Source organism: Melanerpes formicivorus, unplaced genomic scaffold (assembly GCF_026170545.1).
Source record: "Melanerpes formicivorus ecotype bairdi unplaced genomic scaffold, bMelFor1.0.p_v2 SCAF_74, whole genome shotgun sequence".
In the NCBI taxonomy this organism is placed as follows: domain Eukaryota; kingdom Metazoa; phylum Chordata; class Aves; order Piciformes; family Picidae; genus Melanerpes; species Melanerpes formicivorus.
In genome coordinates this window covers 1,323,251-1,337,625 of record NW_027142426.1, presented here as the reverse complement: position 1 = coordinate 1,337,625, position 14,375 = coordinate 1,323,251, and the positions used below count along the sequence as shown (strand labels likewise).

Sequence of the window (14,375 nt, the reverse complement as noted above, 5' to 3'; positions counted from 1 at the left end):
TGACTCACCTGAACCAGGGTTACTGCCTCAGGAATGTTGTTGTAATAGTGGGAATTAGGTTTCTAGAGGTTTTGTAGAAATTCTAGAATATGAAAGATACTCAGAAGTATCCATTTAATGGATCCCTCTTTTTGGAAATGTTGATGTTTTGTGGTGACACTGTGACACTCAGTGGTCTTAATTCTCAGGATCTAGCAGAGCCAGAAATGGTGTTCTACATATATGGAAGAAGACTTACTTCCTTTAAATAGGGGGTTCCAGACCCAGAATGGACAATTCTTCCATAGTTCAGGGCTTACTCACAAATACGTATTTGAATTAGTGTAATCTCTTCTACAGCTTGATGCTGCCATCTACTGGAAATAATGGTAAATGTTTATAGTTCATTGGATTATGTAAATTTTTAAACACTGTAAGATATTAAATGTATTAATAATTATATAATAAAATGTTTTTAAAATGAAAGTAAATACTTTAAGGTTTTCACTAAATTTGTCAGAAAAAAGTACTAGGTGAATTTTTGCTAGTAGTCTCTGGCTTTACAGAGCCAAGTTCAGTCTCCACTCCTAGTTTACCTCACCTGCTCCTATGACAGCTATATTTTCTCCACGACTGGTACATGATACCAAAGCTCTTTATATAATGTGTAAATTGAGTTTTGTTTTTAAGTTTTTTGAAAGTACCTTTTTTTTTTGCATGGTCTTTGGAGAAAGTTTAAGGCTACAGTTATGCTGCCTTTGATTTCCTGGTGCATAGAATTTATTCAGTACAAAATACACTCAAGCATTTGAAGAAGTAAGATGCTTTATGTCACTAGAGTAATTTCTGGAAAGTAAAACAGTAATTTCTAATTATTTATATTGTCAGTATGCTCAGAGTAAATAGTATTTTGTATTTCTAAATTTGCTGTCAAAAAGCATTCTGAACTAACATCTGGAGCAAGCACCCAAGTTTGTTCCTAGAGCATGGAGCCTTATGCAATCTTGCCTTATAAATGTCTTCTATTTTGTGGCTATTTATCTGATATAAATCTTTATTACTGAGGTGTTACGTATAATCTGATTTCAGAATCAAAGGAATCTGCAGCTGCGTTGTACTTTGGTGGGAAACCACACAGTGCCAGCCAGGGAGTCATGGGTGAATGCATGGCAGATAGCACAAACCACAGACAGTAGAGAGAGGAGAGTAAGGTGACAAGATTTCATAACCTTTTTTTACTTAGGAGTATCCCAACTAATATTTTCATTGGACCTTTGTTTTTGTGAGCTGTGATTTTTGTTAGCTATTTTATGCCTATCAGGATTTAAGATTTGTAGTGGTACAGTGGTTATCACTTACCAACTGGTACATCACTTAACAAGTAACATTTAGTAATTTTTGTAATGATCTCTCCCAGGCTTATGTCAATTAATGCATTAAATAACTTTGTGCAACTGCAAAGAAGTAGCTTTTCAAAGCAAGTGGTAAATGAAGAAAACTTCTTTCTGTGTTATTTGGTAAATAGGCAGGACTCCATGCATTGTCTGGATTTGTAATGATCCATGCTTCTGATGTTCACATTTCTTGTTATTGAACAGAACCAAATACTTCTTTACAAGCTTTAGCGTGTTTTCCCATATTTGCTGACAGTTTATTGACTATTGCTAGACAGTTTTTCCTAACATTTAACTTAAATCTCCTTTGATAAGTCTCATCCCAATCATGAAGTATATAAAGAATATTTCCTCCTCTGCAACAGCTTTTCCCATATTTGATAACTGCTATTTATGGGGGGTGACGGAGATTGGAATCAATACGGCCGACCAATATGATTGAGTGTTGTTCCTTTATTGTTCCAGTGTTGCAGGCCTATGGTGCAGGCCTATGGTGCGAGTATAGCACAGTAAAGTAAAGCATAGAAGAAGAGGAGAAAGGAAAGGCAGAAGTGCTTAGCAAGGGAACTGCTACAACTTATATAAACTCGGAGTGCCTTGTTGGCATGGCTTCATTGGTACCCTACGAGCGACCACACATCGCACTATTATAGATTATTGGTCCAACTACTAATGACACGCAAGGTTTGTTGATGCAGGTGCATGTCCTGTTGTTCCAAGATAACTGTCCATGTTTATAGCTACCAGTGCCTTGTTTTAGTTACATGCTGCAGGCACAGCACTGTTTTGCTAAACTGCTAGCTGGCTCTGCACTTATGCTGAGCATGGCCTACCACCATATCAGGCTCTAGGCCTGCACTGCGAGATTGCTCACGCTGCTCGTCGCTGGCATTGCCACAGCTATTATTTCTCCTCTCCCTTCTAGACAAAACTATGCCATTCCTGCAGTCTTTCATGCAATACTTTAAATTCATGCAGCACAAAAGAATGATTAGACATGCTCCTGCAAGTTACAGCAAAGAAGGATATGTGTGAAATAAGAGTATGTTAAATGAGAGTGAGGACATGAGCTTAGCTCTGTAGTATTATTGCTTATTTGTGAATGAAGCCAAGCCAGATATAATCAAATCCAAACACTGGTCAACTGAACTAGTTGTATATTGAACAGATTGCCTGGAAGTGATCTTAACATCTTTGCCAATTCAGACTTAATAGAACAGGTTGGCATGTTTGGAAATGCACTGTGTATCAGCACAGTCTTGAAAAACCTTAGACTGGTACAGCCATTTTTTTTCTTCTATATGGAAAGTCTATTTGAATGAGGCAAAGCACAGTAAATTTTTTCTGCTAATATACCAACTCCTCTGTAATGCTATCTTTACCACCACTGAGTACTCACAGAGGCAGGACATCATATTCTCAGGGAGACAGTCTTCATTTATTCATAGGTTGAACACTGCATTTGTGGGGTTTATTGTCTGGATAATTGAACACCAGGTTTCTGCAGTGAGATAAATGCTTGGTGTTATGATTCTGTAATTTATGTAAATTATCTTTATAGATACTAATTACCCTTATTAAGCTTGGCTGGCTACCCAAAGACTCCTTGAGAAGAAACTAATAATTATTAGTTTATCTTCTTTTAACACCCTGGAGGCTACTGTTAGCACCAGACCATTTGTGACTTGGTAGGTTACTTATGTTTTCTGACTTGTAGGTAATCTCAAGAGTCAACAAAATAAAACGCCAGGTTAAAATAGTTGTTACTTGCATAAGAAAAACTTTGCATGTAAGCTTTGTAACTGCTTTCAAGATGGCAATTTAAATAGTTATCAGGATTTAAGGTAACTAAGTATGTTTTTTCTAATAAATTTTTTCTTCACCGGTTGAGGCTGTTAGCTTTCAGATGAGATGTGGATCTAACAATGGCCAATTGCATAACCATGGTGTGACCAAAATCAGCAGATGTTGGATTTACTCCAAGTTAGCAGATATCCACCAGAACAAGCAGTGTCAGCAGAAGTTTTTATAGTTTCACCAGAGTTAGCAATCTTGTGGTCTCTATCAGGGCAAGTTCAATTGCCACATGGTAACTAATGAATATGTGCACTTGTTCAGCAACTCCAGCACTGCTATGCTTTAAACAAACACGTGGGTTTTTATCGTTTTCCTAGTTACTTGTGAGACCAAGCATTCAGTGATTGTATTTCCTAGGCACTGCAAGAACAGGTTCTTTTGGGCAGTACTCTTCAATTTAGTGCATTCCCTGGATCTGCCAAAGTAAGGTCTTTGCTTTGGCTTTCATATGTTCACACCCTTCGTTTACCAGAATTTGTAACGTTTTGCAGCAAGGGCTGGAAGAGGTGAATAAATGTTAACTTTCTGATTGGATACTGGCCTCCAATACTGGGGTAGGATGGCTGACATGAGGTAACAACACATTAAAGTACTGCAGAGGAGTCCAACAAATCTTACTGAGAATACCCAATAACTGTGTAGAGATAATGTAATTTCATTATTTGTTGTTTTGAAGTACCAGTTATTTGCATTGTATCTGAAGCCCTGTTTTTCCTTAAAAGCTGATTTATATCTGTGATAACAAGGATTAACTGCACTACCATTAGTAGTATTTTGATTACAAAATACAGAATAGACTGAACAGTGATTGCATGAAAGAGAAGCAATTTATCACCTTGGCACATTAGGTCCATAAATACAGTATTTTCTTCTGTATGTAAACAAATCTTCTAATAACTTCATATTGTTACTCAGACCCAGCACTGACAGCAAAAAAGATGTTGCACATAACCATCCCAACATACTCATTAGTTTCCTTAGCAAATCTGCTGGAAAGAAAAATCTGCCGTAGCTTGAATAGAACCAAAACCCTCTGTAGCATTTGGTTTCACTGCCATTGAAAAATGCTACTCTTAGGTATATAAAAAAAATTATTAGACTGTCTTCAGTTGATCTGTAATACTTTATCCTACTGGTAAGACATTAGAGTTATTTTTGAGAAAGATTAAGTAGTTTGTTTGGTTTTTTTTCCTTGCTGAAGCGTGCTTGTAATTTGTAGTTTTACAAGCCATGGAACGTAGTTATTTTCACTTATGTACCCTTACTATAGAATCTGTCAAGTCGTGATCCTGCATGCACTTGGAACAGGATTACATTCGATGAAGTTACAAAATTAAACCTAAAAGCCTTTGTAATAATGTACATTTCCTTGGCAATTTAAGATTGGCCCCAAAAGTGCAACAAACCATATTGTTAGTTTTAAACAGATTCAGTAAGGACTATTACTTCTTACACTGTTTGTACAGTAATTCTCAATTAATTGGAATTACTCTAGACTGAAGATGTTAGTCCAAAAATAGGAAAAGTTTGTCAGCGTTTGTACAGACACACATTTCGAAATAAAGGAATATGGGGGAGAGGCAGGGGAAGAAATTAATGAATCAAGAATTCTATTAAAGTACGTTGATATTTTTGCTTGTCCTTCATGGTTAATTATTTGTATTCTTCAAAGGGTAACATTTGAAGTTTTATCCAGTAACGCGTTTTGTTCCTCGGAGTTTGTGGAGACAACTTCATGGTCGCTCGGCTGCCTCGCAGAGGTCCGAGCGTGCCCTGTGCAGCTGTTCTGTGTCTGCCCGGTCGGACTCCTGCGACAGGCTGTTTGGTAACGGGACCGGAATGCTCCCGCGAGATTCGTGCCTAGGCAAGGGTAAGTTTGCTAAACACGGTTCCATTATGCCCATTACTGAGGGGGTAAGCGATGTACCGTCTGCTAGCTGCAGACTGAAGCATGCGGCGTTATCTTGCAGTGAAATGCTCTGTCCCTTTGCCGCCCCCCGGCGCTGCCCTGCTACCGGACCCGCATCTGCCCCGTGCCGGCGGAACAGGAACCGTGGGCTTAGTGACAGCTTCACTCCTAGCCAGAAGCGGCGACGGACACCGGGACCTGCCCCGCCCAGCGCTCCCTTGGGTGGCGCTGGGGCCGCGCGTCGGGCCTCCCTCCAGCGATAATGGAAGGAGCGGCCGGTTCTCGCCCACACCGCTGTTAGGAAGGAAACGAGCGAACTGTCTCTTCTTCATCCTGGGAGTCTGCAAGAGGAGGGACTGTTGTCATGAGCTGCAGATAGGCCTCGCTCCGCCCGCGCGAACTACCACCATTTTAGACACGGCGGAGCAGCCGGAGCCACCAGCGCGGCCGCGCGCCAGCAGCGGTACCTCGCGCGCAAGCACGCGCGTCCCGCCCCCTACTTATAACCTGTGCCGCGAATGGATTGGCTAAAGCGCTCTGCCTCTAGCCCCACCCCCTCCCCGCGCGTGCGGCCGCCATGTTAGAGTGCCGGGACGGGGCGGAGGGGCTGCAATAAAACGAACGTTAAAGGCAGCGGGAGGTGCATAACGCCGGGGAAAGGGTTATTTGGTGAAGGAGAAAGAGAAGTCGGCATGTCGTGCTCTCTTCTCGGCGATAGGAACGAATGGTTGATGTCGTGATCCCCACTAGTGGCGAGATGGAGCCGGAGAAGCATCAGCGGACGGAGAAGAGCAGCGCGGGCCTCCTCGGTGTGGGGAGTAATAGAACAGGAACCGCTGAGGACACCACACAATATGGCGGACGCTCTGAGAGCAGTAGCACTGGGGAGGCGCTGCTGCTTGGTGCTGCTGCTGCAGTGGACAAGGTCCCCCCAAACCTCAGCATCACTAACAGCAGCCAGCGCAGGAACAGCATCTCAACGGCAAATGAACAGCAGCAGCAGCAGCTGCCCAGCGGTGTGTCGCGGGGGCCCCCCGCTCTCCCCAAGCCCCCAGAAGACCTGCCTGTTAGGAGGAACTTTCAGATTCCCAGGAAGAGCAGAGAAAAGAAAGGTTGTTCCTTCCGTTTCCCTCCCTTCTCTCCTTCACTCCCCTGTTCATCTTGTTCATTAGGCAGGCTCTTTACGCACCTCACACAACTGCATGCAGGATCCTGCGGGTGTGGAGGAGGCTGTGGCATGGCTCGAACTACCGACGCTGCTGGGGATAAGATTTTTTCACTGTCAGCCTTTTACATTCTTCTCTCTCCTTACCCCTCCCTCTTTATAGTTTTTATTTTATCGCAAGGGCGAGGAAAAAACCCACAAAGCTCGGCTTGAATTTCCGATTGTTGCCTTAAAAGGAAGGAAAAGCTGGATGCGATCAGGGAGGGCTTGAATGTTGATCGTCGCTCTGCTGGAGATGCAATCGCATGCAGAGAAGATGGTTCTCTGGAACACGGACGTGCAGAGAAGATGGTTCGCTTTTCTCTTCCCCTTGACCTCTCTGCTGGAGAGGGGTGTAATGCTGTAGGGTAGGCTAGCAAACACAGATGTCTTCATTGATGAAATAGAGAAGACTATTCTTGCCTAGTAAAATAACCTTTGCAGGAAGGAGATGAGTGTCCCACATTCACGTGCTTCATCTTGGAAGCATTCCTTTTCCAAGCGTCCAGGGTTGCGTTTCTTCTTGTTTTCGAGTAACTCATCCTTTGAAAGTCTCTGGTATTTCTTGCTTTTCATGAGACTCCATTGGTTTCTGCCTATCTTTGATTTTCTCCCTGAAACTTACTTCAGATCTTGATCTTTTGCAACATGAGGTCAGTAACTTAGTATGTGTCATAAAGGGTATCTGTTCATGTGCAGGTTTATAGTTCTTCAGAGATGAGTAACTTCTTGAATGTAAGGAAAAGATGAAGGTAGGTTTATTTCATTATCCAGTCTTTGTCCCTCTCTCCATTTTTGACAATGATGTCCTTTTTTCCCTTTTTTCCTTTTTGCCACCCTGCAGAGGGGGCATACAAGTCTGGCAGAGATTTGCTGTGAAAAGGACTGGGTTGATTTGGCGGGAAAAAAAAAGAGTATCTTATTCACCTGGCAGAAAAATGTCTGAATAAAGCATGGTGGCTTGCACTTCTATCTGCCAGATGTAAGCGTGGTCACATTTGAATACCTTTAAGTATACCTCAAACCTATGATGCTTAAGCACAGATATTTGAAGTTCTTCTAATGTTCAGTTCCAATGTGAATGAAAACCTGCAAAATACCTTTTTGCATCATGTGAATTCATCACTTGCTTGTGCAGGACCATCTACGGTGTATAAAAAGTTTGAGAACATGAAGCTCAAACATCAGGATTCTGTGGCTGTTAGGGTAGAATAGGAAAGCCATTCTTGCCCTACTTCTGAAATTCATTTGTAAGGGTCAGGTTCATTTGATGCGTTCTCAAGGGCTCACTTTTTAGTGTGCTTGTCTGTCCCTTTCAGCCTGCAGGAAGCTGCTTGGGCATTTAAACCTTACTGGCAACTAACAGTTTCCAAAATACTCATTCCAAACCTTTTTCCATTCTTCCCATGGTGCTTGCAGGCTTACAGTTGCTTTTGATTGCTGATTGTTGGTCTTGCACCATGTGATGCCATAACATGAAGCGCTGTGAGAGTGTATCCTAGGCAAAACTAGCAGAAGTGGGCTAGCATAAAAACTGCCAACATGATCTTTGACAACAACCAAGTTGGTATTGGAATTAGAATTGTAATTTGAGAAGTGATATAAGAAGTTCAGTTTTGAAGCTAAACTGCAAGATTGCCAGTGCACTGATTGTGTGATGGTGTACCAGCATGTGCTTACATCCTGCCTATTGCCAGTACACAAATAGAGCTTGTCTGATTACAAAATCATCAGACTATCTGCTGTCCTTCTCAAAAGAGCTCTCTTGGCTAGAAGCATACACGTGCAAGATGCTTCCAGCCTTCCTCATCTTGGAATTGCCCTTGTTTTGCTTTGGAAATCTCCATTTTAGTTCTCAACGTGTCATCTGGAGAGATACTTGCTGATTTGACTGCAAAGACTAGTCTGTCATGTCCAAGCTATAAAATCTATCAGATGAGTTTGTTATTTGGATGGTGGTAGGTTTTGGTGGCTTTTTGTTTGGTTTTTTTTTTTTTTTTAAGCCCCAAGAGGGGTTGTGGGAGCAACGTCTGATTGTGAAGCAATTAAATACTGAATATGTGAAGGGAAAATATAAGGGAAAAATCCTAGATTTAGCTACTTATTTAGGTTTACTGAAATTTTCTTCATCTTTCCTGGGAGACTAAGGAGGGACTGAAAGTCAACTAGTGTATCTGGAGGAAACAAAACTAGTTATGGGTAGTCATCACATCTTTTTTTCTCCCATAGTGGAAGAATCAAGGAAATGAGACTGTAAGAAAGGTTGGCTGCAAGATTGTTTTTTCTAAGGTGTGCATGCATTTGTTTTTCTACTTAGAACTGTCTTGAGATGAGTTTCTGTTTTCTTGGTACATACCATTTAGCAATGGTGTTATGCTCTCCTGAGTAGCTCTTGGGGGTTTTTTGTTTTGTTTTTTTAAATGTTAGTACTAGAGCCAGTTGTCATGGCCTCTTCTAATTTGTCAGATCTTTTCAGGTTCTGAGTCTGCCTCAAACTCAAAGGATTTTTTTTCAATAGCATGAGGAACAGATTTTCGAGATACAACACTGGAAGTGCTCTTCTGCACTTGCTGAACAAACTCTTTTGAGTAGTTAAAAAAACATGCTCAGGTATCAATCACTGAAGGGATTGGTTGGTTGTGGTTGGGACTTTTTTTTTCCAGTAGAATACAAAGCTAGGAGATGACTACTCTTTTCACACTGTCGCAGAAAAAGGTCTTGATTTTATCTATAAAGGTCAGCAATACTTGCCTGGCAGTCTAGGTTGTTCCTTTTCTACTTAACAGTATTGAGGGTTCATTTTGCCTTGTCCTTTGTCTTCTGACTTTTCAAATCTTTGGTGGAGATGCGTATCTCCTATTTGGTGCTTGATACTTTTACATGAGGGTTCCATGAAGCAATTCTTGATAGCTCTGTAGACACTTTGAGGGCAAAAGATGCTTTTGTCTGAAAAAAAATTATCAGTGTTCTGGTTCATTAACACAACAGATTTTGGTCTTCATTTGTTAAGACTTAAAGAAAATTGCGCTTCTGAATGGAGTTTTTGCAGCAGGAACACTTGTTTGTGAAGAGTGCTAGGATTCTGCCAATTCACTGCATAATAAAAGACATAATTTACTTATCTTTGCTTAAAAGTTAGTTCAGAGTTCCACAAAGAGAATTTCTCTGCTACCTTATTTACACTGACTGAAAAAAAGCTTCAAACAACCAAAACGTGCTACCTCCAAAATGAGTTGAAGCATCAGACAGCAAAGAAGAGAAACTTAAAGCCTCTAGTGAATTACATGCTTCCAAGTATGCAGTCTAATGTCCATACTATATTAGCTAACCTGAGTTTCCACCTAAAAATACATAGGTTCCAGTACACTGGGTAGAAACTGAACAAAACAGTGTTCATTTACTTATTTTTACTTGCTCAGAGCAAGCCAGCAAAACCCCCAGTAATTTACCAGTGTGTGTTGGAAGGATACTGCAAGGTATCCTTGCATAAATCACTGGTTAGTCCCACGAGTCAATAAAAGTACCCACATGAGATTTGTACAGTGACCCTGACAAATACATGTACACATTACTGGTCTTCAAAGTAATGTAAGGTTGGGGATAATAATGTCATCCTTTCCCCATGAATATGGGGCTCTGCTTTGAAGTCCATAGGTTTTGGTGATAAAATCTGGAGTTTATTAATAATCTTCAAAATGCAAATAGTGTATGACTTCCCTAAGGATTATACATTCAACACATTTCATTCGCAACCCGTTCTCTCGGTGGATGAGCTCTGATCATGAAGCCAGTTCCTTTTAATTCATGCATGAAGTAAACTAAGGACAGACTCTCATTGCTAGTTTTGTTCACCTTGTATCGAATGGGCAAGGCACATCAAAGAAATTGCTTTTCTGTGAAGTTATTGGATTATTAAGCATTTTCATACTAAAAGGTGGATATAAAGTCTTGTTCTTACACTGAATTGATCACTTGGGTAGTACTTTCATGTTCTGCATATTCTCAAATTGGAATCAAAAGTTTCTTACATGACCCTCTAAAATACTTCAGGTTTGATCTCTCTTTACTACAAAGGTAGCAATAGCCTTTGTAGCTTTGATAGCATCTCTGGTACACTTAGATGTTGTGTTTGGGGTATAAATTTGGTGAAGTACAATAAAGTGCATATATATTTATATAGTATTTGCATATATTTTTAATATAGTATTTACATAGTCAATAATAAGTAACATTATGATTCTATAATAGTAGTAAAGCATACTTTCAATCCTTTGCTAAGAAATTGAAAAAGTTAACCCACAACAACCTTAAAAAAAAATCTGTAATTTGCTGTGTTCTGTAATTTAAAGCATTAGGTAGAGCTTTTCCCTAAACCTATTGAGAGCTAGTTGTGTAGTGGTTTGTGCAGATTCTCCCTAACTGAAGGCTGTAGTATAGAATATATATAGAAGAATATATAGAAGAATGGGGACTTGCTGTTCTTGGGCAATTTTATTTCATTTCACTCATGACAACTTCCCACAAAGCAGAAAATGGGAATGTAGTTGATAGCATTTGAATGGCTGGCAGTATCTCGAGCCACTAATATGTCTCTTCCTAGATTTGCATCTAGGATGTAGCAAGACATTTTGTATGGTTTTTGGATGTTCTTGAGCTGGTCTTGCAGAGTTTTCAACTTGCCTGGGCTCAAGATGGAAGAAATAGGCTGGGTTTGGCTGTGCATGTGTTTCTATGCAGTGGTGTTTGTGATCTTCTGCCTTAACTGGTCCTTTTAGATGGAAGAGGAGCAGATGTGAAACTCATCTGCTCATGCAAAACTCATGCACTACACAACACTGGAGGTTAAGAGCTCCTTGTAAGAAATATCTAAGAGGGGTTTGGGAGATGGAGTGGGTCAGGAGGTACTTTTCCAGTGTGTGTGTATCTGGTGGTAGGCTTGTTTTATGTTTTAGTAGTATGTTATGTTTCTCTTTTTAGTACAAGTGCTTTAAGTCTTAGTAATTTGAGAATTATCTTCACTTCCAATTATTTTTTCTCCATATTGCTGTCAGCCTTTCAAGAATGAAGGTGTTACTAAAAAAGATCTTATGTAAGAATGTCTTTTAATCACTTCTGTAACTTCCACTCTTTCATCACTTACTTGTTGCTGGTGTTAGAATCATTGCTTTGATTCAGTTTGGTGGTGTTACAAGTGTGCAAATGCAGCTTATACTAGCTAAAGCAGGTTAGTTTTCATTTAGAACATTTCTGTTGAGATTAATGCAGCAAATATTTTCTGCAAACAAGGGAAAGGTCACTGTCTAAATCTAGTACCATATTATTTGATGAGGTGGGTAATGAACTTTTATTTGCTTTTAGAATAATGGTAAATTGTCTTTTATGTGAGACTAGTCCTGCTGTAGTTCATTCCTAACTACTATGTCTTCTGTTGATTTTAGGGGGTGTATTCTGGCCATTTGTTTTTGTCGAGAGAAACAGGCCCTCCTACAAAAGGAGCAAAAGCAGTCTCAGAAATGTCTGCTGGGAATATTTATTGTTTGAAGTTGGCAAATACCACAAAAATAGTGTACTTTCAAACCACTTGCCAGGCTGAACTGCAGTTGCCCCAGGAGTATTCTTTTCTAGACAATTATTCTCAGAATGTGTGCTCATATTCTCTGGTGGCTCACTCTTAGTTGCTTGTCTGACGAGTTGTCGCTTTCAGTACTCAAACACAAATAATGATGCTTGAGGAGAGGAACAGTTCAGTGTGTGAACTTAAATGTTTTCCCAGAAGGTGAAATTGTACAGCAAATGAAGGGCTTTCCTTTTAAAGCAGTTACTTATGGAATAAGATCATAAAGCGTGAGCATAGGCAGTGCGGGTTTTGAGGATCAGAGTTTATTGGACTCCTTAAGACACTAATGCATTTATTCATATTTACCCCAATTACCATAAGCAAATAGAATCCCCTCTAGCAGTTCTTACGAGATACTAAGTAAGAAGCTGTTGTTGAGGTTTTTATTAGAATAATTTGTCTGTGGTTCTTAATTAAGTGAATTAGTGTAATTAATGTTCTGGAAGTTAATTACAGTGTTTTGCAATACATATCAGATGCTTTCAAAGGGTAAATTCAGATTCGAGGTGCCTCCCATATGAACTACTGTTCAAGAGTAATATTAAAAATGCTTAAAGAAAATTGATTTTTAAAGATGCTAGGCAATTTAAGTTAAACTTTCTATCTTAAATCCCATCTTTTGCAAATATTTGAGGTGTTCTGGATTTTGTCTTTTTGCATAGACAATGAGCAGGAGAATTCTGGATTTCTTTTTATATGGGTTTTGGAGCTTATTATTTTATTCCTTCTCTTTTCTAGGACTCTTTCAACCAGTAACTGTAGGCTCTCGAGAATTTGAGGATATTGTGAAGATTCTGCATTCATCTTACTTGGACCTAAATTCAGTGTCCCATTTTAATTACAAGAAAGTCAGCTTAGTTCATAATGTACTGTTGGAAAAGGATGTGAGTATATTTATGGCTTCTCTTTATGGATAAGTTACAACTCAAGCAGCATTTAATATTTTTGTTCTGAGTCTAGAGGCAAAGACCTCTAGATTATTTTCTATGTATGTGCTGCAAACTGGCCACAAAAATGATCAGGGGATTGTAACACCTGCTGTGAAGACAGGCTAACTGAGCTGGGGTTGTTCAGCCTGGAGAAGAGAAGGCAACAGGGAGACCTAATAGCAGCCTTCCAGCACCTGAAGGGGACCTTCAGGAAGGATGGAGAGAAACTGTTTACAAAGGCCTGTAGTAACAGGATGAAGGGCAGTGGCTTCAAAGTAGAGAAGAGTAGATTTAGATGGGATGTTAGGAACAAGTTCTTTACTGTGAGGATGGTGGAACACTGAAATATGTTGCCCAGGGAGGTAGTTGAGGCCCTATCCCTGGAGATATTCCAGGTGAGGCTTGACAGGGCTCTGGGCAACCTGATCTAGTTGAAGATGCCCCTTCTTACTGCTGAGGGGCTGGACTAGACCTTTGGAGGTCCTTTCCAACCCAGACTATTCTGTGATACTATAATCTCACAAAATGTAAGCCACTATATTTTGGGCAACTTTGGTACAGCACAGACACAAAATACTGTCTGCCAGATACTCAAAAGACAACTAAAAAGATAAATTGTATTTGGCACTACCTTAGTTTTTATGTATGCTTCCTGTGAAACTTAAGGTTAAAATATTTTGCTGATACTAAATTTACGCAGTGTCAGTAATTTTGATGTTCTCCAAGGAGAAATTCCTTAGTTGATTACTTGAACCAGTAAGAGGAGCAGCTTTGTTGAAGGACTTACACTGCTGTTTGTGTGGTGTCTCTGAAATTTAGCCTTGGCTTTCCTTTGTAACTGAAATAAGTTTTCGGTGCCAAAAAGCATTACATACGGAGTTTTGCAAGTGCTGAAAACCTGCTCTTGAGGTGCAGCTTCAAAGGTACAAGCACAACATGAGAAGTAATGATCTGTTTCTGAAGGAGAGGAAAAAAGCTTATTTCTAGAATTTCAGAGATGCTACGAAAAACACTAAACTGGATGCTTTTAGATAGTTATGCTGCCAAGATTACACTAAAACACTACTGTGCAGTAGTACTGCTTGAAGAGTGTCTCTTCCTTAAAGTAATATTTGGGCAGATTAAGCCAATGATATTTCCTACCGATTAAAGTTGTTTGAAATCTAATTTTAGTGTACTATAGTCTCATTCCAATTAGCTTTAGATTGGTTTTCTGCATTTATATCTGCTGACATATGTAGTGCCTTAAAAAAATGACACTAGGATGTGGCAGTAGTCATCTCTCTGTGTGTGTTAAGAACTTTTTCTAATAACAGTTCACAGAAAAACGCAGAGAGCTGAAATTTGATGGTCGCCAAGAAAAAGAGCTTTCCGAAACCTATGCATTTTTGATGGTTGACCGATCTCAGGTGAGAAAACTAAACTTAATATTAAGAGCTAAAGTGAATAAACAGTTTATAGACTTATTAATACTTGTTATTTTTCC

General features: G+C 39.9%; 1 protein-coding gene and 1 long non-coding RNA gene across 3 annotated transcripts in view; one reads left to right on the top strand and one right to left on the bottom strand.

Annotated features, from left to right (window-relative positions):
* Nucleotides 1–2,789: 2,789 nt before the first annotated feature.
* On the bottom strand, nt 2,790–6,435 carry LOC137453933 (uncharacterized). Its single transcript, XR_010990491.1, has 2 exons — nt 6,329–6,435; nt 2,790–5,480 (listed from the first exon to the last, which is right to left on the bottom strand). It is a non-coding gene; the product is annotated as an uncharacterized lncRNA (long non-coding RNA).
* Nucleotides 5,439–14,375, top strand: part of TASOR (transcription activation suppressor) — a 32,057-nt gene continuing 23,120 nt past the window's right edge. The window contains exons 1-3 of one of the 2 annotated variants that reach the window (XM_068163664.1): nt 5,439–6,251; nt 12,699–12,844; nt 14,206–14,298. In XM_068163664.1, coding sequence (XP_068019765.1) covers nt 5,864–6,251; nt 12,699–12,844; nt 14,206–14,298 — 627 coding nt within the window. In that variant the 5' untranslated portion in view covers nt 5,439–5,863. The remainder of the gene's footprint in view (nt 6,252–12,698; nt 12,845–14,205; nt 14,299–14,375) is intronic. The other variant, XM_068163663.1, reaches the window with a different exon arrangement.